The following is a 25,930-nucleotide window of genomic DNA, read 5'->3' as shown; positions in this document are numbered from 1 at the left end:
ACACACACACACAGACACACACACACACACACACACACGTTACATATTTGAAGAATACATAAGCTTTCAAAGCTAAGACAAATGCAACACATCCTCACAACACAAGTTAGTCACAATTATGAGTGTAACAACCTTGATGGAGTCTTGACAGATATGGGGGTGAAGATCTGCATTGTTTGCTCCCTGTTTCCCTGTAATTGTGTTCTATTGAGCCAAATCAAAATAGTCACACAATTATGCCATCATGAAGCAAATACTTACACGTGTTAATATTTAAAAGGAGGTCCTCCTCTTTCTTTTCATGTGTTGAGGAGCTGCAGACTTACAGAAAGTATGCACTGATTTCACAGTGGGACAGTCCTGACTCCTGTCAGACTTTGACCGGAGCAAGTCAAAGTCTGTGAGTGCATAAAGGGGGCCATAGGGACTAGGCTTAACAATTTAACATTTTTGAAGGCAACAAAATGATGCACAAACGGAGTGGTTAAGGAGCACAAGGGAAGCACCCTCAGTAGGCCGATGGAGTTGAAAGTGAGAAAAGAAACAGCATAAATAGAGGGAATTAAAATGTGAAAGATTTCTCTTTGAACTAAGCTTCAAAACTAGACAATTGCATTTTTACCTTGTATCACTGGTGAGTAATAAGATGCAGGTGCTGAGAGCATGCTCTCAAAGGCTTTTGAGTATCTTGAGTGTTATGTGTGTGTTAAGCAAACACGCACAAAAATGGTCCCAGGAGTTCACAGGGTCAACTCTGCTAATCACATCGGGTCAGAACACCTCGCCCATCCACTTTGTCTTTCTTCTCCTCTGTCACTTCACATGTTGTTTGTCTAGTCTCATTTTTCCAGCTATCTATTAATCCACCAGCCTGCCCCCTCTTGTTATATATGCCAAATACTGTATATGTCAAAAAAATCAGTATTGGAGTATTTCTACATCAAAATCCCTGTCTTTTCTCTTCCTGTTAAATGTTGGATAGCTCATCCTGCACTCAGGGGCATTCACAAAATTTCATCCACTAAAATGTGACTTTGGGTAAGTAGCTAGCCACAGCGGTCATATAAAACCACACACCATGTGTGGGCCATAGTAACTAACAGAGCAGTATGGAGAGAGATAGGAAGAGGTGTGTGTTTGGATGTCAGTGGGCAAACACTTTGTTGTCATTTCCAGAACAATGTGGTTGAGGTCTAATTTATTACTCTCTCCCCCATCCTCCTCCTGATCTAACAGCAAGTGAGGGAGGTGTGTGTGGAGCCAAAAGTCCAATCAAATGCAAAATATTTGATTTAAATCCTTCTTATATATGTACAACATTCAAATATTCTGTTTCACTGGGAAATATGTCACAGTAAAGAAGATAAAGCCGTTCTAACTTCAATTTCACTGGGACTTAAATGATTTGTCTGTCAAGTCTGATGCAGTCGTTTTTCCTCAAAAATGATCAGAGATGTTCAACTCTGTATCAAAAGCCAGGAGTGTGTGCCTGGTAGTGTTGATTTGATCAACACTTCAGGATTTATTACAATGAGGCTTCATGTACAGTAATCTTGTTAGTTTGGCACAAAGGGTTGATTTCATGCCGGCCATGACCAAATGCGGACCCTTACTGCAGCTCAAGGGTACGAACAAACCTGGGTCAATTACTATCTGCGACCGATTTAATTCATTTTGAAATGTTGGTAGAATTTGTCTGACACACAGGAATGAGCTTTTGTGTATTTTCTTAAGACTGCCAAGCCCAGTCATCTTTAAACCTATCAATGTTACTAGCCTAGAGTAGCACTAAATGGCAGAGCCACAAGTGTAGGACTGGAAGGCTGTGAAATTGACCCATTAATCTCTACAGTATTATATCCTCTTAGGGTATAATGGTGACACTTCCTCAACACAGCCAGCCAGTGCTGCAGAAAAAGCCCATCAGATTGCTTGGAGTCTGGCTGTATTTTCACGTGACCCGTCACTGACACGAGCATTGTCTCATTTTCCCCTTCCCATCCACAGGTGAGGGGATTCATTACTTGCCATATACAGCCCACCCACCGCTCCATCCCCACCTCACATGAATGGGCTTGAAACACAGGAAAAGGGTATATACTTCCAAGCCACGGCCCCTTTATTCAATTTCGGGCCTGTCAGGGATACAAGCTACTCTACTCCGGCAGCTGTTTTAAATGCTGCCTGCCAAAGTGAATTACTGTCGAATATTTCATGTTATTGAAACCATATATATTTGTGCTAGCCTGAAAGTATTGCCAATGACATGGGGGTTTGGCAGGCAAATGGAAGAAAATGATAAAGGGATTTCAAACAAAATGCATCAAGCAGAAACTTAACTATGGGGGAATTAAAAGAAATTTGGGAGGGGGAAGGAAAAGCAGAGTCTTTACAGAAAAGCTATGCAGAAATCATTATGAAGTTTACTCATTAAATTAAGGGATTAAGTACAGAAGGAGAGAGTTAACAAGCAAATATGGAAACATGATCTGCTTATCTGAGCAGATTTAAACAAGCCTTGAAGCTGTTGGAGCCACAATTCCATGAGGTAGCCATCAAGCACAGTTACTGCTAGTTTCAAACAAGCTGCATCTGGATCATTAATTAGAGCACAATGCAGAAACGAGTGCATCATGTTTACCAAAGTGCTTATTGCTGTCTCCCTAGTAACTCAATGATAAAAATGTGTAAAATATAAATATTTCTAAGCTCAGAAGATTGTGCAAGCGGGAAAAAGTTTGATTCCATCCTGCTGTTCATTAAAGCAATGTTTTATTTTGATGTAAGGTTAGGTTACAAAACTGGCTGCTCTGGGGACCTGGAGTCAGCAGCACTTTCGTTTTGAACACGCAGCCTAAAAATCACACTTCTAACGCTTTGACAAACAAGATAAATTAGGCACTTCAGCAGATTCTGAGTGCAGGTGAAAGCAGTCTCTACGGATTCTTGCGTGGTGACCAGTGAAAACACTTCACTTAGAGAATGAAATTCTGTGGAACAAAACAAAAAGGAGCATTTGAGGGCGAGCAAAAATACATGCCGGGTGTTTGGGTCAGGGGGTTGTAATTATCTTGGAACAGTGTTGAAATGCTGCAATTATAATGCAAATGTTTTGACTGAATTCATGGTGACACAGAACTGAGAATCTTTTGAAAACCCATTCATTATATATAAAGAAAACTCACTGAAATGTTAACAGGGTCAACTTTGAAAAACAAAACAAAAAAAACATACAAACCTCTACTGAGAACATCAGATAGTTACATGATTTTATCCATCCCAAAAAAGAGAGAACAAAATTAAAACAAAAAATGTATATATAACACTGATTCATTCTCAGGTGATGTGATTCTTTATTTCAGATCTGAAAGGTGAGCCAGAATAAAATATGTATTTTATAAAGCAAAACAAACCATGGTGACAGCATTACTGTGTGCATAAGTACACATGTACAGGTTTATTCTTTATCATCGTTAGCTCTACACGGAGTGTCGGTGCTCACTGCTCATATACAATATTTGTGAATCCACACACACACGCACACACACATACACACATCGACACAGCGCGGGGCAGCTGCGGGGCTAATTTGTTTTGAAGGAATTAATTAGACATTATTAGGGGGAAAACAATGGAGCAGAGGCAGGGTGTTTAACGATGGGACGTCAAAGAGACAAACCTGTCACGGAACAATAGGCTAATATCCACCCACCGCTTCCCGGCTACTGCTCAATTACTTTATCACACAATAGGGCACAGTACGCACACAAATAATTGCGAGCAGTCATTGCATTTTCTGATTAGCCCTCAGTCTGAATATTCATTCATAAGTGAGAGACAGCACAGGTTGTGTTTATTTGCATGTATGAAGTCTGATAATGTTTCTAATTGAGCAGATGTTTCAGTATTAAAAGTATCCGCTCTTATACCTTCAAGGCAGACACCGCAGCTGCTGCTGACGTGTTTGTAGTTGATTAACCGGAAACCAGTTTACAGAACAAAATGCAGACGTATGGCCTGATATCTACTGCAATCTCACCTCTTGCTGAATTTCTTCAGATCTGAATACAATTTTATTCCACTGTTCTCTCAACACCTTCCCCCTCTGCTTTCCTAAAGCTACTTTATCACTGCAGCCTGTGCCGGTGGTCCAGACTGCCTCCTTGTCATGCTCTTTCCCCCCACACCTTGTTCCTCCTCCCCCTCCACATCCTCCCAACCCTCACAACCACTTCTTAAGAACGGCCAAGGCTGAGTTGAAGGTGAACTGGGCCTGGTGGGTTCCACGGTGAGCCAGCAGCAGGGAGCCCGCCTCGGGCCCATGGCCTGCTGCCAGCAGCTCTGCGGCTGCTTTCTCTACGTCCCAGCCTCCCTCCTGCTGGTGGGACAGCATGTGGGAGCTGAGCAGGGGGTACAGGGGCGAGGAGACACAGCCCACCAGGAGCCTTGCGTCCAGAAGCAACGTCAGGAGCTCGGCATCGCAGCATGAAGCTGTCTCCTGGAGTAAAAAAAGAGAAGAGGGAAAGATAAAGAGAGGGGAGATGTTAATGTGTAAACATGTGGTGATGGAGTCTGGAGAAACTAACTTTCCATTTTAAGCGTGATAACCTTTTCTTCATCCCTATGAACATGTGCCAGGAGTAACAGCAAGAATTCTGGCAAATATGAAACTAGTCATTCTGCCAGGTACCTAGCTATCACTCTGCAGACCTACTCTACTCTAAATACCTCCTGGCAGATAAAACACTGAAAGTGGCGGGTACATTTGGAATTATACCAGCCACAGTGGCCTGTCGAAACTATAGGGACTAAAGCTTCCTGCTGCAGCAGCAGTATTTGAGGCTGTGTGTGATTACAATGTTACACGCTTGAATAACCCTGATGAGGTCAGAGTGTTAGGTCACACCCTGTGTTGACCCTGTGGCTGACCACCATTCCCATGGCATGTGCCTGTGTACACACACGTGCACACACATACGCGCACACACAGGCACACACACACACACACACACACACATGCACTCGCACACATAAACCCTTCTTGTCTGTTTCTGCAGTGCTTTGCCGCTTTGAGAAAAACATTCTCAGTTACCGAAACAGTTCTGAACACATGTTAACGCAGAAAGAAACAGATTTTTATGTAATATTTTAATCCTATCTTCCACCTCTTTACATCAATGAATTGCATGCAAATTCAAAACAGCTAAACTGCTGCTGGGGATGCTGTGAGTGTTTTACAGGCCATGGAGAGGCAAGGCTGAGTGCTGGGATTGAAAGGCTGTCTCGCTCCCTCTCTCTGTGACTCAGCCCATCTCCCCTACACCTTCTCACCTGTTTGCTGTCTCTATTATTAAGCTTGCACTTGCACAACTATACAGGCATATGTGTGTGTGCGTGCACAGGCAACAGCAAGAGGGTATTTCTGGAGCTGAGGCAGATCAATTATAAATGTAGAGCTCATGTCTTCTCTTCTGTAGTGAAGAAGGGAGCAGAGCTGGATGAATTTCGCTCCCTCACCTCTCAAAACGCTCATCTCTGTTAAGGCCGTGCTCTGTTTTTCTCCCTTTGATTCAGCCTTAATGGTGCTGTGTGTAGGATTTAGTGGCATCTAGCTCTGAAGTGCAGAATGCAACAACCTGAATGTTTGTGTAACGCGTAAGTGTCCATGAAACTCGCGAAAAACTAAAAAAGTCCTCTCTAGAGCAATTGTTTGATTTGTCCATTCTGGGCTACTGTAGAAACATGGTGGTGCAACATAGTCGACTCCCTTTTTAGATATAAAGGGTTCATTCTAAGGTAACGAATGGCAACAATTCTTATTTATATTATACACTAACTAAAACATACTTATGAATATTATATTTAATTTCTGCCAAAATTCTACACACTGCACCTTTAAAAACATGAAAAATGTAAACATTTATCATTTTACGCTCATGATGATGGTTAAAAGTAAACCTGAAAATCTAACATGAGAGTGTCAAGTGTCCTGAACTGCCATTGACACTGACACTGTCCTCTACTGGTATTGTTGATTGTGTTTTACATGTAAAAATGCTTTAACCTTGTTTCAAAAGGAGCTGATCTGAAAAAGAACAAGTGTTTACAAGATTCATATTTACTTTAGATCTGATCTGGCTTTGGATGCTTGTATCCTTTAAATTCGCTTTAGTAGTGGAGGAAAGGAAGATACTGTGGAGAGTTAATGTATAATAGTTATGGCGATACAGTATGTCATGCATGACTAATAATTTAATTTCTCCCTTCCATTGAGAGACATGACCAGATGAATCATGACAAGCTGGGGGAGGGAGGAGAGCAGGACAGAGGAGACAGGCGGATAAAAATTTTTGAATGTTGAGACAGGCCAGATGAGGAGGTCATCCGGTTATAATGAGAATTAAGGGTGACGGAGAGTGGGGAGTGTGGAAAATATATGACAGAGAAAAACAGGGGGAGAGAGCTGGAGAGGTGGAAAAAGGTAGACATGCACTGAAAGCATCAGATACATAGATTTTTAAGTGCATCAACTGTTTTCAGTCGTTAAATGAACACTAGAACCAAAGAGAGGTACTTCAAAATAACTTCAGCTTCAAACTGTTGATTTTGGAGCATCAACAGAGGCTGAGAACAAATGTTCTTTGTGGGGTTTCTGGAGCTGCAGTGAACACGGACCTAATTTGAAGGTCAGTATCTTAAAAAGATGATTTCAAACTGTGCGGGTAAATGAGCAAATAACATCCATTTCATAGTTTATCTCTTTTGTGTCTGAATGTGTGTCAACAAGAACTCTTTACACTTTACAAAACACATCCTGTGTATCACAACTTGGGTCTTATTTTTGAAGTTTTGGCCACTATGGTTATGATAACACTGTAATCACCAGAGTAATTCCTGAGATCTGTTAATGCGGTGACGGTGCAATCATGAAGTCAGACCAGCTGAGACACCACATTATTTGGACTCAAGTCTAAATGCACCTGTAATGTCGATAAAAAAAATCCATGATTGCACAGAAAGTTCACAGAAGACAGAAATCAAAGTTTGGGTAAGAGCAGAGTGGCCGGTTTTGAGATTTATTTTAATGTTTGCCTTTGTGTTCAATCTCAAATAAATTTGTAAAAACCTGTTAGATTGTTGAACTGTTGAACTTACACGTCCATTCAATTTTGGTTTTCTTTCAAATAAGGTCTTTTCAATAATTTGACTACATTTTTGCCTCATTTCCTACCTGGGTGAATGTTATGCTCTCCCCCTTGTTGTGTTCCTCTCCCTCTCTTTTCTCACTCTTTCAGGTGCTGATTGGGTGATTAGCAGAACTTCTTTCCATCTTAGTGTTTTGTTTTTTTTTTGTTCCTTTTTTTGTATTCACCTCTTTTGAGGATGGAGTCCATTTTTTTTTTTTTTTTTTTTTTTTTACAGTTTTGTTTGTTTAGCTTATACACTGTTTTGGTAGTTTAGGGGGGAAAGGTCTGAGTCTCACAGCCCACACTTCCTCCATCTGCTTGTTCAGTTTGGCCAGGCCTCCAGACACCCATAGTTTTGGTTAACTTATGGTAATTTTTGTAATTAAAAACATTTTGCTTTGAACCTAATACTCAGGTATGGCGTCCTCTTTATCCATTGGTGGTTGAGCCAAAGCTTTCTTTTGTTGTGGCTGTAACAATGATTATGTAACTTTCTTTATATTTTTTTAAAGGCAGTTTTATAGTAAAAAAGATGGCAGTAAATGAGGGGGAAAAAAGATGGAAAATAGCATGCAACAAAAGACCCAGGATGGACATGACCTGCGCTGCGGCTGGTGCCTTAATCCCTAGACTACCACGACGCCCCCTAACCAATTGTTTTTCTTGCCTCATTGAAATTGAAGCAATGTCACCACACTCCTTGATCCCAGCAATTAACTTGGTGAATACAATTACACCAATAGAAATGATGGACAAAACTATGGAAATGAGACCTAAATTTAATAATGCGTAATTATTCTTTAATGGTTTTACTGTTAAATGTGGCCTTGTGGTACCCTTTGAGACCCTAACTGTGATTAAATATGGCTGTTCAAACAAATTTAACTTGATTTGACCTGAAGGCGTGCTAATCACAGAAATCAGCCTCTGCAGTGTGTAGCGGTAATGAGTGCTGACACCTAGAGCATATGCATGAATCCTGATGGCTCATCCATAGGGACCACTGTTCTGAAAGCTCTACAGTAGCAGGTGGTGTCCAAAAATAAAAAGCAGAACATATTTGTGTCACTCTGATTGAAAAGTGTTCCAATATCAACCATCGGGGAAGAGAAATGCAGGTGTTAGTGCTGTTGATGCACCTGCAGGGCTCTGCAGAGGAGATCAGTTCAGAAAGGAAAAACCAACACATAAACTAGTACATCCAGTAAGTTTGGGCAATATTAGGTGGGTACAGATTTAGAGGACGAGGAGTCTGTCCTGTTGTTGGGTGCTGTGACAAATTTAGGGACAAGAAAAAACACAATGTAAGTACTTGTACAGAGACGTAATGCATTAATGTACACAAATTTAGTCTGACAGATGGAAAAGACAGAACCTACACATCTCTTGAGAAAGAGCTGGTTGTCCATGCACGCACAAACACGCGCACGTGCGCGCACACGCACACATACACCTCCCAGGCTATTACTGTTTGACTGTGTCAAGAGAGAAAGCAGATTTGAGTCTTAGAGTCAGTTGGATTGACAGCTGAGCTGAAAATAGATGTGAAGCAGCAGCAGAGAAATGGAGGGATGGAGGGGAATCTTAAAATCAGAGTGGAGCAGATAACTTTGTCCTTTTTACAGAATGAATGGCTCTGTCACATTTTAGGCGCTGCCGCTGGACCAACGTTCAAACCTACTGTACTGTAACTATGCAATATATGGTGGCGGCAGGATATAATGACAGGGTTCATATGATCATTAACTACACTCTGTCTTGAATCAAAAAAATGTATTACTTTTCTTATATATTATTTACTGGAGACACAATTACAGCTGTCCACGAATACTCTACACTTGTAATCTGTAGCTGACAAAGATACTGGGTACAATCTAATGCAATACTAATTAATGACTATCTATAACTGTAATACTGTCAAACTTAATAGCCTGGTCAGTGGAGTCATATCAAGAACGTGTGTGTAAAATATCATATTATTTTACAAATGAATGATGAAGCTCTAATTGAAGGGGGAAAATCTAAACTTTTTTATTTGATTTGATTTCTTTACAAAAGTTGCTTATTAGCTTAGCTTAGTTAGTACAAATAGTGGAAGCAGGTGGAAACAACTAGCCTGGTTCTGTCCAAAATTAAGGATCACTACACCTTGAATCCTGTTTGTTAAATCTGTAGAAAAGTTCTTCGGCTGCTGGCTGTAGCTGCAAATTACACATGAAAACAATAAAGTGGTTTTGACGTTCTTGTATCTAAGCAAGAGAGCAAATATATTAAAAAAATATTTTACTATTCCTTTAATTACAGCAAAATAAAAAAATCAGTATTTTCTGTAAATTGTGAAAATGATTTCAAATATACTGCTCAGCCATAGTACATTATTTCTGCAAACACTAGAGCCGAGTATCCCATCTGCCGTACCTCTCACAACCCTGTACATCCATCCATACATCCCTCCTCCAGTGACTCGTTCCTCCTCAACACTCTTTCTTCTTCTCTCTGATTTTGAGTTTCCCCAGTGGTTTCTCCAGGCCTCGCCTTTATAAACACTTCAGCTCGAACAAAATCTGATTGAGGAGGGAATACATCCATCATGCCCTCCTTTCCTTTTCAAAGGTCAACAGCTTGGAGAACATGAAAACCTGTCCTGGGGTATATGTATTTTTGGTGCAAATGTGTGTGTGTTTGTGTGTGTGTGTTTGTATGCATGTGTCAGGTTAAAAGCCCCTCCAAGTCTTCTCTAAAAGTTCAAACAACACCTTGTCTGTCTCTTCAATGAAGCGAAAACAAGAGGCGTCTTCTGTCTTGTGTGTGTGTGTGTGTGTGTGTGTGTGTGTGTGTGTGTGTGTGTGTGTGTGTGTGTGTGCTCCTACTCACAGCTGGCGTGGGCTGTGAGAGAATGCACAAACACTCAGCGTGACAAGAGGACTGACACATCAAACTGCAGCCATAAGATGTCCAACCCCCCTTTGCTGTTGTTATTACCTTGTCATTTCTTGCTGTCTCCCTCTGTGAAAGACAGCCAAGGTTGTCTCTCCTGCTTGTTTTCAGCAGCTGCTAAATGTTGCTTGATTGGTCTGGTCAATTTTTCACACTCTTGTTTTCTATTCTTGCTCTGCACATCTCTCATTTCCTGTATACGTCTTTCTCCGCCCTCTCTCTCTCTCTCCCTGAGCTAAACCCGGTTGAAAGCTTAATTGGAATTACCGTACACGTACAATGCCTAATACATAATGCATGGCCAAGCCTTCTTTTATCATTTAAATCATAAAGCTTCTTGGGAATGCCAGACAACACACAACCACCTCCTTTCCTCCTTCTCTCGTCCTTTTCTCTCCTTCCTCAGGCTCTGCTTCCCATCCTTCCATCCTAGCTGTCCCTAGGCTTTCCTACACACACACACACACACACACACACACACACACACACACACACACACACACACACACACACACACACACACACACACACACACACACACACACACACACACACACACACACACACACACACACACACACACACACACACACACACACACACACACACAAACACCAAACAGTCCTTGCTTACGGCACGACATGATTGAGAGTGACAGAAGAGGAGGCTGCGGAGCCAAAAAGTAAAAATAAAAGTGGGCTGTGACGCACATGAGCACACAGACACACATACACGTGGCAAGCAAATCAGGGATCAACACATTGAGTTGCAAGCAAACACAGCCAGATTAACAGGTCCAATATGGCACAAAAACTGTAAACAAGCCCACTTAAACAAGCTATTAGACACATAATCACTCAATCACACACATACACACGCACACACACACACACACACACACACACACGCACACACGCACACACACTTCACTCTACTGGGCAGATGGATACGGCCTATTTTGATTCTCTGCAGTGTTTTTTGACCTGATTACACACATACACAAGGATGCACATATGCAAATGAAAACACAGGTGATAAATGACAATAGTAAAGTAAAGGAAGACCGGGTGACTCATGAATGAATTCCAGTTAAATGTGTTGGAGAAAGATAAAGAGCCAAATACAAAAAAGAGGGTGAAAACATGCAAGGACTACTAGAACATTTCATCGCAGCAAATTTTGGTGAGTACTGCAGCACACTGCGTTAGTGCAAACATGCAGCAGTATCTAAATATGCTGTACACTGCACTGGCAGCTCATTCATATTGGCAGGATAGCTCTTATCAGCCCCTTGTCTCTGTCTCCCATTAGTCAGGCTGGTGTTAACCCCTGGCTCCCTGCTCCATTGCGCATCTCCACAGACCATACATCTCCACCAGGGGGAACAGAGTGGAGAAGACAGGAAGAAAAGAAGGGAGTGTGAAAGTTTGTGTTCCAAATAAAAATAAATAAAAAACTGCACTATTTTTTTTCATCCTTCATTAAGAACAATGTAATATAATCTAAATTACCTGCTCTCTGTCGGTCTCCCTTTCAAATCATATACACTACTCTCACCCCTTCGTTTCTTCCTCCCTCCTTCTGTTCTCCAACGCCCACTGTGGTCTCCTCCAACAGAGCCTCGCATACATTAACCCGCCGCTGCATCGCAGCCAAGCAAGACACAGTAAATGTGAAGCAAATTAACACATAGCTCACACTACAGCCAAATAAATTACTTTTTCTCATTTACTTCTTGTGTCAAGTGGTTTTCTGTAGCACCATTTTAATTAAAAAACTAATCTTTAGAATTAATCTTTATTTATTTTTATTGTAATCTCAGGGGCAAGTCTTATATGAAAGAAAAGAAATGTGTTGATAGTGAGGAAAACAATGAGCGCAGTAATCTTTGACAACAGGTACAGAGCAGAGTGGCAGGAAACACACACTGTGGGGCAGCGCTGGAAGATAACACCTGCCAGTCACTCAGAGTGGCGTGCCATTTTCATGTATTTAATCAAGAGCGCTGCGTGTCGTGGAGTTGATGGTGCAATGAGGCCAAAATCAACATCAGGCTTGTTAATCTAGACATGAAAAGCCAGGTGAATTAGGAGTGACATTTAAGAACATTTCACATGGTTTTCAATGATAAATTAATTTTGTCTTGTATCATGGAGTGCAACAAAGTGTGACAGAACCTCAGTGAAACAATTAAAGTCACTGCCTAGTAACTTTGGCAGTCAAGCTTTCTCAGTACACTCACTAAATTTCGGGCAGAGCTGAACTAAAATCAATTATTCTTGATCCTCCTGTGATGAGATCTACTGATCCTCTAATGGATAGTTGCTGACAGGTCCAGGCTATTTGTAGATCTGATGAAAGGCCTTTGAGTGTCGTGCTCTTGTATCAGGTTATATTTAGTCATGATGGTTAATGACATGAGAGCCACCAAATAGTGTGATGAGGAGCAGCGATCTATTAAAGCGTGTTAAAGGTATTGTTCAGAACCCTCCACCTTCCCACACATACAGAAAAACCCCAACCACCATCTCAGAGTTCTGATTCTTTCGTGCATAAAAATATGCCTATACAAAACACCATAAGTTAGGGTGCAGTGTATACATTTTCTACTACTACCACTACAAAGAAGAAAAAAAAAAAACACAAGGTTGGTGACATTTCACAGAATTTTAAAATATCTTTAACATTTAACAACTTGGGGTTTTTTCCAGCGGCAATTTCCTGATTATCTTGGATATTTCATGGACAGTAACTCTCATTTTCATTTAAACTACTTGATGCTAAATAAAAATGAAAAAGGTTACTGTTGAAATTATTAAAATAATATGGTTGGCAATTTTACTTTCTTATTGTCCACAAATCTCATGTGCAGAGCCAAACCAACAAAGAAATGATCCTACTTACAAGTGTTGTGTGTGTATCCAAAGCCTGATAAATGGTAATCCTCTGTGCTGTGGACGACTGTGTCAATATGTAAACGAGCTACACTTTTGCACTTTTCACACGTTCCTTCATTATCAAGATTATTGGCACGTTAGTTTGTTTAGGAGCTGATACAAAGCCTAATAATAACTACTAATAGCAATCACATTTTCAGTCTCCACAGAGTAGTTTTGTATACAGAAGATGACACCGCACATGTGAGGGAATGGGTTCTGTTTACAGAGCTTCGCTAGCTTGTTGTGCTACATATCAAAACCTCTGGACTTTGTACCACATTGTTAATTTCTCAAAGAATTAGTACAAAGTTAAGACATTGTGATATGTAGCACACCAAGTTAACAAAGTGCTGTATATGGAATCACATGTGCAGTGACATTTAACTTACATGGAAACTTGACTGTAATTTTCAGGGTGAAGAAACAAATCCCCAACTGCAAACTTGTGGCTCACTGACATGTTTTTAAAGTCTACGGCACAAGAGAATAAAATACAGACACACAATACTTCTAAGTAGAATCCATTTATATTGGCTTGAGTCTGCACAAGAGCTTTGCTGACAATAAGAATATAGAAAATCACCTGCCAAATCCTTTCAATGCTCTAATCACCACACAAGAAATTCTCTTCACTTTCATTGATTAAGATGATAGCTGAAATCTGAGAGAAAGATATATCAAACCTTAACAAATGATATCTAAACTGTCTGAATATGTTTTTCTGTTATCCTGTACCTGCCCTAATACAACTATCTTTCTGCAAAATGTGTTATTGTTTTTTTCAATCATTTGTCTGAGGAGACCCTTTAATGTACTCTATCTAAGACAGTCAGCAACACTGTATTTGAAAAGACATTAACAGCAAAACAAGCACTAGGTAAAAACACACCAAAGCAAAACTCTGATTCACACAGACAGAGAGAAGTAATCACACACCCACAGAGAAAGAGAAGAGATGCACACAGGCGCGCACACACAGACAAATACACCCACATCCACATACATACAACTCCACAGTGAGCAGCAAGCCAACACATTATCAGATGTATTAGATGTAAGATGATTTCTCTCTGTCTCGGTTGATGTTATCTTCAGATGAACACTGTTCTGTGCTGCTCCGAACATGCCCCTGCTCACTCAGCTCTTAGGCGGCAGAGGCAAGATTATTTCTGAAAAGCAGTGTGACACACTGCCTGTCTTACTCCATTCACATACCCTCTCCAACTCTCCCTGATTTATCTTTTCTGTCTTTCATCTACCGTACAGCACCATCCCCTCTTCAGTCAGACTGTGTATCCTGCTCTATCTCTTTCTAACTTTACATTTTCATACATTTGCTCATCCTGTTTCTCTATCTCAGCAACCATTCCTCATCTACTTGATTTCCTCTTGCCACATCTAAATCACATTATCTTTCCTCTTTCTCCCTTTAACACCGCAGCATCTTTGGTCGCACTCTCTTTTCTCTGTGGGATAGAAGCAGCGTGTTGCTCAGGTGTACCGATCTAGGAGCTCGAACACTTCATTTAAAATGGGCTCTGTTGCTTAATAGTGAAGCTTTCTTTTATCTGATCCAAGAACATAAAGAGGGTCTGCGGGGTCTCAGAGACCTGCTTTACGACAACTGCTTATCTGATCGGAAAACAGTGGAGTGCGGCCCACACATTCTTGAACGATTACGCTGTTATCTGATGCAGGCTTCCAAAAACTACAGGGCACTTATAGCAAGTGGACGAATGCTGTTGGGTTATAATAATGTTAAAATCCTTTGGAGAACTTCGTTTTTATCTAAAAAAAAGTCAAGGGTTTTTAAAAAAAATGTTTGGCTCCTCTTTTCTGTGAATAGAGCAGACTTCACTTTATCACATCTTCATCAGTCATCTTTCTTGCCTGCATTTTTTGTGTGTTCCACCTTTCTACCTCGTTTTCACACTTTTCTAATGCAGCATATTGAGTACAACCTCTAAGGCCTGCTAGAACACGGTTACCTCATTTATTTTAGTACACAGTCGAGAAATTGTCACATTCCCATTTGTAAAACCGAACTGTGCAGTTTTTACATTTTGATGTACAGAATAAACAAAAAAGATATAACTTATTCATTAGTGAGCTTTAGAGGTGCTAGATGTTGAATGTTGTTAACCTTAGACAAAGCCAGGCTAGCTGTTTACCCCTGTATCCAGTCTGTATGCTAAGCTAAGCTAACTGACTGCTGCTGTAGCTTAATTTTTACCATATAGACATAAGAAGGATCAATCTTCTCTTCTTTTTAATCAAGTCTGTTTTTTAATCAACTGGGATTTAAACTTGCTGTGTAAAGTGTATCTGATTATCATGAAAAGCATTTGATAAATAAAAAGTATTACTATTATCATCAAATGTTGAGCTGTTCCTGGTTTTGAACTGTTGGTCAGCCGAAACAAGCGATTTGAAGATATCACCGTGGGCTTATTTTATAAAGGAATCAACAATTTTTTTTTTTTTTAAAAACAACAAACAATCGAACCAATGTTGAAAATTATGATCGGTTGCCATCCAACGTCCGAATTCAAACTGTGATTCGTACAGTGGAGTTCACCTGGTCTGCATTTGAATATGGAAAATGCAGATAATTACACTGACACTTACTGCGGTCATGCTGTTGATCTGATCCAGAGTCAGCTGCAGCAGTTGCTCATCACCGCTCTCTGCCATCAGTTTGAGTGCAGGCTGTTGGTGGCTCGCTTGGTCTTGGAGCAGCAGAGTGGCTATGTGTCTGATACACTAGAAAGGAAAGAGAGAGGGCATGGATAGATTTGTGGATAAATGGATGAAAAAAAGAGGGGGAGAGATAAAAGCAAAAATGGGATGAAAATAGGGAAAGGTAATCAGAAGAAAAAAAGAAAAAAAAAGAGGGAGGGAGAACAAAGGGGGTGAGCAGGAGACAGAGGGAAGAGAGTAGGCGAGGAACAGTGAAGGTTAATCGATGTGCATATACTGTACAGACGCACAGGCACATAATACTTTTAAAAAGGTCTACACACACACAAACACACACCACAGACGCATAGTCCTGTTACAGTCCTATCCAGTAATATATGGATATCACAATGCAATCTGACTCCCCCATGCTCTGGCGGTTTCATTCCAGCAGATTCAAATTAAAGCTGTTCAGAACAGAGTAAAAGACCTCCTTCTCCACCTCCCACCCCCTTCCTACACTAATATTAGACAGCCAGGCAGACACTAGCCTATTCACACTGAATAGCATTAGCGCTAAACTAATATCACAGTCAGCTGGCGCTAGACATACAGAATGGCATTAGGCTTACCACTTCCATGGTGCTCAGCAAGGCATGAATAGCATTAGGGGCCGTCAGATATCAAAGAATGCCTATAGTACATTGCAAAAAGCACTGAGCTGATGCTAACACGTTGCTGTGGGTTACATGCGTAATAGCTTTAGGCTTCTGTATTAAGATAAAGGGTAAAACGGTGGCACTGCAGTGAGGGTACACTTGAATGCAAACAAGCTTGGTCCCATATTTTTGATAACAATGGTTATAGCAGATGAGTTGTAAAGATGTTGATGGCAGATTTCTTTGACCCAAAATATTCCACTCTCAGTGTATTGCATGAAATTGCAAAATTATTTTCCTGTATTCACTTCATTTTCACAGAATCAGCCATTGTCATTGTTAAGAGTAATAACACAGTTGAAATTACTTTTGAAAAAATCAAGCTTCTCTTGACCCCAGAACCTCAGTCAACAGAGTCTGACATTTTCTGAGGCTCAGAATGAATTTATTTTCTCACTTTTTGAACTAATTCTACTTTTCAGATTACTGTGAGGTAAAGCAGACATAAGCATTCACAGACTGTATAAGGAGTGTTTGTTGTTTACCTGTGCAGGGAGCTTGTGTTTGGTGTTATAGAGGGATCGCACCATAGTGACCACTTGCTGACCCAGGTCTAGTTTGACCTGCGACCCCTGGCATTGGGTGAGAAAGGCTGAAGTCAGCAACACCCAGGGGTTATGCTCCGACTCTGCCCTGGAGAGGGAAAGCAAGACAAAGCTATAAATGTGAAGTGCATGCCTTTTGCTGAGCTTCTGTCTCGTCTGAAGTGAACATACAGTAGAGAAAACAAACACTAGTAAATACAAAGGACACAAGTATACATCTGCCATTACTGGTGAGTGTGTTTAGGACAACCGCAGTTGGCAAGAACTAACAGTAAAAGCTTGTTGCACGCCAAAAACAATATTGCAACATGAAAAATTACTGTAATGTTATTCATCCATTACTCTGCAATCCTATTCAGAGATTCAGTGTGTCACCAGATGGTAATCCTGTTAGACAATGACCAGGACACAGCAGCTGTGCCTAGAGTATGGTAGTACACCATATTGCATCAAAATATACATTATGAATAATATAAATACAGCAGACACAAAAGAATAACAGCAACGGCATCCCTTCAAATCACAGGCTGCCATGAAAGCAGACAGAAGTTTGCAGATGATCTGACGTTGACATGTGAGTGATGAGGAAAGGTTTTAGACCACAATACTCCAGCAGTAAATATTAAAGACCAACATGCTGGATTTTCTCTCTCAGCTACCAGCAGTGACAAATACCGCTTTGTTTACACGCTCCTTCATGGGCTCTTCCAGACATTTGCTAATGCCTCCAGAGGAACAGATTAGCTACCACCAAGGCCAGCAAATACAAGCGATGCAAAGGCAATAGGACCTTCAAGGATTTTTATTAATAAATATCAGTTCAGAAGAAAAAAAGATTGAAACCAAAGTACAACTCATTATTTGTTAATTGGATCTTAGTTGATGGACGTATCCTGTTGAAATGATTCTTTATTTGATTTTCATAAGAATTGGAAGCAGTCAGTGCTATATTCCAACCTTACTTTACTGCTGGCTAACATGTGTGTTAGTGGTTATGGAGGTTCCTTCCACAAATGTAGTTGAAAACTCATAGCCACGGTCTCATTATATCTGTGTAAAGCCAAAGCAGTGAAATCAAACCACATTTTGAGCTGTTGTGAAGCTGCAAAATTTCACATGGTGTATGGAGGAATATTTTTTATCCCTGCCAATCATCAATCATTTTCAGGCAGGCGAGCACAAGTGTAAAGTGGGGGACATGTTTCCTGTGGTTAGAAAATAGGCGCCGACACACAGAAGCACTGCTGGAAGTTGCAGTATGTACTGTATGTGATTAACATGACAAGCGGCACACATTAAATATTGAACGGACAGAGAGGGAAAAGGAGGAGATTGCGTCTGAGAGGAGGAAAGACAACATCTGATGCGAATCTGTGCTTTGTTTCACTCTTGTGTTTTTACACGACAAGGGGCAGATGCTAACATGCTGATAAATCTTTGGTTATGTGATGAAAAATAGAGAAGTGGCTGAAACCTAATGTTACATTAGGCTGCTGAAGTGTGTCTCATTTAAGCATAATACAGTACAAGCAAGATCCTGCTGTACGTGTCTATGGACATCTGCAATAAAAATGTGTGAGTGAGAGTAATGGAGGATAGAAAGGAAGAGGTTAGGAAAAAACCTCAGCAGGGAGAACAGCAGGGCTCCTGTGTGTGTCTGTCAGAAGAAAAGACAGCTCTCCATCCAGCTACCAGGGTGTCTTGTCCTAACAAGCTGCTTCACCTTCGGATGATATGGCCATGGGAGCAAACGGAGCCCACCTGAGCTGCATGCACAGTGCTGCATCCTGTGTTTTACCAGGGGACAGCGAGGCACTGCTGTAAGCGACTTATGAGTGCCTGCATGCTCGCCAAATCTGTCACAGGGTGCAGCATGAGTCACAGTCAGCCTCCATTCGTGCTTTGAATCATGACTCAGTCGATGCGGACAGACTAAAGGATAAGCTTTTGAGATGCAACACTCAATATAGCTCCAAAAAACAGCCTCTTGTGGTTTTACTGAAACAAATCATCTCACTACAGACACATACACAGTAAACAGACTGCCGTTTCATCAGGATTAAGTGCTGAGTCAGACTGATGTTTAAGGTTAACCATGTGTCCCGTGCAGTAAAAGATAATGCCTCTAAGACTTAACTGAACATCTCAAATTACGCTCTTGAAGGTTAAATTATTCCGAGTTTTGTGTCCCAAATTATGGCTGTCGGAGGAAGCAGCCGTCACACATAATATGCACAGTGAACAAAGATCAGACTTAAATTTCAGTCTTATATGCTGCTCAAAGAGCTACCTGACAGCTTAGTTAATGTATGTATGCATGTTGCAGCCAATTACCTTGAGCAATTTAAATGAGGAGAGACGATAAAAGGACAAAATCCATAATCAAAAACGGAGTTTGTACTCAGCATTATGTTTGCATTTAAGTCTGAAATACAGTGGCTCAGTCTGCAGTTAAAAGGAATGATTATAGCTGACTGTCCCAGCAGTGGTGGTTTGACTACAGCTGTTACACTTACAAAGTCAGAGGACTGTCAGTGAAATCCAGGGGTGAACTTGAAGCAGCTGTGTTGTCCAAACCTAATCCCATTTCTCCTGCTGCTTCTCTGCTGAAAAGCACCCTGCCAGAAAAGACACTGACTTCACCCAGGACCAGTGACAACTCTGCTTCCCATTATAAAAACGCTGATAAATAATAACTACTTTTCAAACTTGCTCCTGATGTCTATTACTGTACATGAAATGCCACATCTCAATAAAATATGTCTAAAAACTAATGCAGTCTAATACAAGAGCCCTGCAAATTATAGTGAGAGTTCAAATGTTCTGTTTTATTTGTGGGATTTTGATTCAACTTTATGTTCATTTTTGAGGCTCAGTATATCTAGTATCATTTAATACAAACCAAATAGCACAACAAACTACAAGCCACCAAAAATCAGCACTTCTTCAAACATTAAAATCCTCATGAAGGTATAATTAATTGCAGGTGCTGCTGCTGTCTTAGACTGCATTAGTTTTTAGCTTGGTGTACTGTACCTCCTAAACTGGCAACTGCAAGTAATTATCTGTTATCACCTTTGGACCAAACAATCTTACTGCTTTTTTGAGCCTATCTCGGTATCTCTCACTGTGTCTCCCGTTTAGCATTCTCATATGTATAATTTAAATCTTGATTTTTTTTATGATCAGCTTGTTACTTCCTCTTATGCGCAATCAGATTACACCATATCAGCCTGGAAATGGTCAAACACTTTGCAGTTTGTAGTGGAAAACAACAGATTTAGTTGTACCTCACAAGGTACTAATGGAATTACTGCTATGTAAGAATAGTTTTGCCTTGTCTCACCTAATTTGACATAGTCCACGACATAGTCAATGATGCAGACTGTTGACTGTTGGCATTCTAACCTCTCTTTCCCAGTCACCATGATCCATGACCGTCATCCCCATAGTGATCATTTGGGAAGAAAAACTATGGTGCAGTCTGCTCCCAGCATTATGTATACTTCAGATTAAAGGATCAAGTATCAAATCAAGCAGGTTGTGCTGACATTTAAACTGATGCATCATTGAAGAACGTATGTAAATCCTTTTAATGATCAAGCCTAACACGTCATCAGAGTCTTACTCTAAAGCTGACTCCCCCATACACAGCTGTGTGTGAGTTTTCAACAACTACCGGAGAACAACAACTCCACTTTAAATTGCTGATCGAAACTGTTTGAAACGCAGTCTGCTTTGACTGAGCTGGAGGGATAAACCCTCAACAGCAGAGCCCTGTATTGTCTCAGCGGTCCTCAGAGTGCCGCTCACTTTTAATCGAGAACAATGGAGCAGGAGAAGAGCAATCACGTCATTAGGCACTTATCGATAATACAGCCAACACTTGCTGAGGCTCATAAGACACCAGCTGGTGCAAGAAGCCCAGCGCCTGAAGCTTTGTGAAGACGCTTGCTTTCATTTCCAAGTCTAAAAGTCTATGAGCGATATGTGCCCCTGAGTGATAAGAGCCACAGTTCTCCATTCCAACTCTTACAGAATTGAGAAAACACGGTGCAGAAGTTTCCCATTAAAATATCGATGTCTTCGAGTAGCACTGATTTTGTTAAAAAAAAAAAACGTACACTATAAACCCAGTTGAGTCTTAGTGACTGTGGTTGACTGTTACACAGCAAAACATGTCCATCAGCACTGAGTTTAAGCCTGTAAAAGAGACTTCTTTAACACAGACTAATGAAATAATCAGACTAATGTAATTATACGTGTTAACTTTAAGACTGACGTTCAAAGAAGATGCTGAGAGGACATCAAACAAATTGAGCGAAGAGAGAACATTAAGTGAGGTGGAAAAGAAAAGAAAGAATTGAGGTTGCAGTAAGTCAGCTCTTACACTGTTGATACACTGTACGGTGCACAGACTGTTGCAACAGGGTCATTGCAATTCTATCCTTTAGAAATCTGTCTATAAATTACATTATATGTTTTGTTATATTTTTTGTGCGATTTCTAAAATATCTACTAATAATTGGAGTTGTGAGCAAATGAACAACTGAAGTAATAAATGTACTAGAAGTGCTCAAACGAATATTTCAACATTTCTTCCACTTTTTTATGGATTGTGATGTTTTTGTATAGATTAAACAGGACATAATGTGTCATGCTACATTTATTTTGTTGCTTTAACCATAAAAAGAATAAAATATTTAATATTTAAAAAGACATTTGTCTTACACTTCCTCTTTCATCATGGGTGGCCACGCTTGTAGGAGCAACATGAGCATCTGAAAGTCCTCCCACTTCTGAGCAGCTTCCAACAGCTCCAGGAAGAGCGTACATCTTTTCTCCTCATTCTCCACATCTTCTATCTGGATCTAGTTGGGAAAAGATAAAATGGGTAGGGAGGGGAAGGGTGGAAAGAAATCAGCAAGGTGAGAAAGATATCAAATTTGTATAAATATAATCTTGATATTCCCAGGTCACTGAGCATAATGTAGAAATTAGTTAAAAGAGTTTTCAGGTTTGAGTAACCATCTGTTTCTGTCAAATTCTGCTATGAATATCAAAGATCTGTGGTTATCTTGGCCACGTCCACTAGACACCATCCAACACAAAAACAACAGACACAAGGCAGCAACTTTCATTGATTTTTAAATGAAGCATGCTCCAGATTGCGATGGTAAAACTTGACAACCTAATGATCGCATTAGAGTTTGTGGGCAAGGTATTCCTGCCAAAACAAGACCCCAATGAAATGCACTACCACAAACATTCAATCTGGACTACCACAGGCCTCGGAACTCCAAACATGGCGATGAAAAGATGGAGCAAAGTGTCATGTGTAATGACATATTTCAGTGTTAGTCTAAAATATGTCACCTGTGGCTAAACTTATTCTATATCATTATGAGAGTGACAGAAAAGGATGGAGGGAGGTTTAATGTGGAAAAAAAAACAGGGGAGGAGGAGGTGGAGGGAAAGTAATTAATTTTCTTCTCAAAGGTTGGTTTCTAGTGTGATTTAACAGTTCAGAGAGCGGCTGATTTCTGAGGGGAAAACTACAACCTGCCAAAGCATGGCTGCGGCAAAGACAGGCCCCTGTCTCAAACACACACACACACACACACACACACACACAAACACACACATTTTGCACAACTATTCTTGTTAGGACATTGCATTGACTTCCATTCATTGTTGACAGCCTAATCCAAACTATAACCTTAACCATAACAAATTACACACACACACACACACACACACACACACACACACACACACACACACACACACACACACACACACACACACACACACACACACACACACACACACACACACACACACACACACACACACACACACACACACACACACACACACACACACACACACTCATTACAAGCAGCAGACTCATTAAACAGTGTCAGCCTGAGTGGTGTGCTTAAATGTGTATTATGAGCTGTTTATATAAGGCCTGTTAATGTATTATCAGTATACAGGTCTACACACACTCTAATTCAAACGTTTTAAGAGCACTGTGAATAAACCTGTAAATACCCACCTCTTCATTAAATCCCTTTTTCCCATGCATAGGCTAGTTTTAAATGATTAGTTTTAAATATTATGTGTTGTTCAACATCCAGCTCTGTATTATTCATGCTTCAGTTGCCACATCAAGCTGTCTCAGAACCAAATTTAATGAAATGTGTTTTGAGGCAGTACTGTAAGGGAAGATTTATTTGAGCTTATTGAAGCAATCTGGGTGGTGTTCCTCACTCTACAATGTTTCTTTTTTATTTTTAGATACCAAAGACCACCATATATAACTGCCTTAAAAACAATTTTGTGCCGTGTTGGACAGCAGAAGGCAGTGATGAGTGTACAAATGCCAATATTCTGTAAAGTTGAGCTCATGTTGCCCCACTACATATGCAAACCTGTAGTATATCCCTGGTTTACAAAGCTTTTTAACAGAACATATTCCCAGGACATATTTGTTGAGAAGCAGGTGAGTTGTTTTATGTTGTGTAGATTACTGTACAAGTGAAAGTAATTAAAGCACAATACCTGATGGAACACAAATGTGCTTTCAGAGGCTGCCATGTGACAGCTTGAATGTTGATGAATCAGAAATATAAAAGCACTTATTTTAGTGATTTAGAACAACCACAAACAGTCCATTGGCCAGGTGATAGCTAATGTATGCATCGTATCCTTCCATTTAATGGTCTTTGAATGGCCCTAAAATTTTGTGTTTGTAAACTGCTGTAAGAGTTTAAAAAAGAGAGTTTGATAGACAATATAACACAGATATTCAAGATTATGTTTCAAAGAGTGGAAGAATATACATAGACCCTTGCTTAAGAAATAGATGAATATTGCAGTAAAAAAGATCAGAATACACAGGCCTGTTTTATATACCTTTTTCTGTTTAGTATTGTTTGCCTTTATTTGATGTTCAAGCCGTAATGTGATTTTACATTATTCACTAGAAGAGACAATTAATCCACTTGATCCTATACTTCTATTGCAATTGACCAACACTTGGTGCAATGGGTAGCTGTTAATTAAGCAGTACTCAGTTTGGTTGATGCCCTTATTAAAGAATCTGATCTTTGTGCAGGTTCTGAGACATTTGTGGTCTAATTTAGGAGTAAAAGTGAATGCTAAATAACTGGCAGCAGGTCAGATCTATGCCTAGCGCTGTAGTGGCTTATGATGGGGGATGGGGCAATAAAAGAGCCGAGCTGAAGCTCAGGACCCTTTGGAAACTGGGGTCAATTGGGAAACAGAAATGGAATCTTAACTACCTGTAAAAAGCCCTCAGTGCAATTTAAAGCTATCCAATCCATCAGTGGATGTAAACTGCAACCCAAAGCCTGTTTGTCATTGTTATTGCCTGACTGTGTTATGAATACCGAGTCCTGAACACTTTCATGAGATTGAAGTATTTTATAAAGTTTTATGGCCACATTTATTCATCATTTTTGAAAATTCAAAATGTATATAAGACCGGTAATATTATGATTTCATGTTGTCCCAACAAAATATTACAAACACATCCATATATGCACTCTGTTCATACAACGACATGCACACACTCATCAAAACTCACCTCCAGTAGACCGCAAATTAAATCACTGCCAATTACTATGTGGCTGTAAGGCTGTTATTTTCTTAACAAGGAAGGATGGTAATTAATTATGTCTAGTGATTAAAATCAACATTTCCTCTGTGGTGTTGTACAAAGAGGAGCGTGCAAGAGGGCAGGAGGGAGGAAGGAGGGACGAGACTGTCAGCCAATACAATAACACTTAGCGGAGAAGTGCTGGCAAATTAGATCAGACATTCAGTCAATCAGCCAATGTAAATATGAAACCACACTGTACTTTATAAACCTATCTTTCCATTTCCATGTCTATTTATATCACTTTTGCAACTGTTTTCTTTGTATTTTTATGAAATAAATGTGCTTCTTTTTTCCAGCCATCACTCTTTCACTTTCAGTCTCAGTCTCACTCTTTCCTCCCCATCTGTCAATCCCACGTTCAGAAAGCTAGACAGCTGGCTAAATGCTAATGGCACAGTATATTTATGAACTTCATGGACTTTTTTTATTTGCCTTTTTTCTTTTTATGGCCCATCACCACTCCTATGGTCATGGGTGGAATTTTTTCCAACTAACAATTTGCTAAACCCCTGCAGGGCAGGTGTGTCAACTATTATATTCCTCCACAGGCTGAAGTGGTGTGCATGGGGGTTTAAAAAGTATGTTTGCTGAGCATCCAAATATTTTGACAAAGCATCCAAACAGGGTTACATTAGAATGAAATGAGTCTAATCTGAACGAAATTGACCAATTGAACAACACTTTGTCTTTATTTTGTTTATTCGTCCATTACGTGCATCATCAATTGATGAGGATGCTGACATTTTTATGAGATATGTCCATCAAGCCGTTAGGACATTAGGTTTTACAAGAGTCAGCTGGAAAGTCTAAAAAGTCGTTTTTAGACAACTTGTAGAGCTAACATTAGTAATTACCTAGCTAGATACAGCTGATGTAATGTGCCAGAAACAGCTGCCATTCAGTCAATACAATGAACAGTCAGCAGCCAGAAATGAGAAGCCTCTTTTTGTCTACCTCTGTCTAAAATCAAAGACCCACTGTTTCAAAAATGACTAAGAAATTTAAGTGGTAAATCTGCCAATGTTGTCATTATAAACTGCAAAAGAGAGGATGGAGGGCTTGACAGGCATAGCAACAGTAACTAAGATGGAGAGGGATTAGCAAATGGTCCTTTAGCCTACTGTTATTGCCTCAAGTAGCAGAATTAGTATACTATTTTTTGTATTATTTATATTTCTAATGATTAATTAATTATTATTATTGTTGATAACACACCAAAGAAGGTATGAAAATG

At 40.1% G+C, this 25,930-nt stretch overlaps 1 protein-coding gene across 2 annotated transcripts in view; it reads right to left on the bottom strand.

The window, feature by feature from the left end:
* Positions 1 to 3,338: 3,338 nt before the first annotated feature.
* The window catches only part of nbas (NBAS subunit of NRZ tethering complex), a 156,315-nt gene continuing 133,723 nt past the window's right edge, over positions 3,339 to 25,930 (bottom strand). Inside the window, exons 50-53 of one of the 2 annotated variants that reach the window (XM_062437119.1) lie at positions 21,738 to 21,877; positions 16,947 to 17,094; positions 15,692 to 15,826; positions 3,339 to 4,498 (exon numbers count right to left, since the gene is read on the bottom strand). In XM_062437119.1, coding sequence (XP_062293103.1) covers positions 4,223 to 4,498; positions 15,692 to 15,826; positions 16,947 to 17,094; positions 21,738 to 21,877 — 699 coding nt within the window. In that variant the 3' untranslated portion in view covers positions 3,339 to 4,222. Of the gene's footprint in view, positions 4,499 to 15,691; positions 15,827 to 16,946; positions 17,095 to 21,737; positions 21,878 to 25,930 lie in introns of those variants that run through there. The other variant, XM_062437120.1, reaches the window with a different exon arrangement.

This window comes from Scomber scombrus, chromosome 17 (assembly GCF_963691925.1).
Source record: "Scomber scombrus chromosome 17, fScoSco1.1, whole genome shotgun sequence".
Classification (NCBI taxonomy): Eukaryota; Metazoa; Chordata; class Actinopteri; order Scombriformes; family Scombridae; genus Scomber; species Scomber scombrus.
This window is presented reverse-complemented; position numbering and strand designations above follow the sequence as displayed.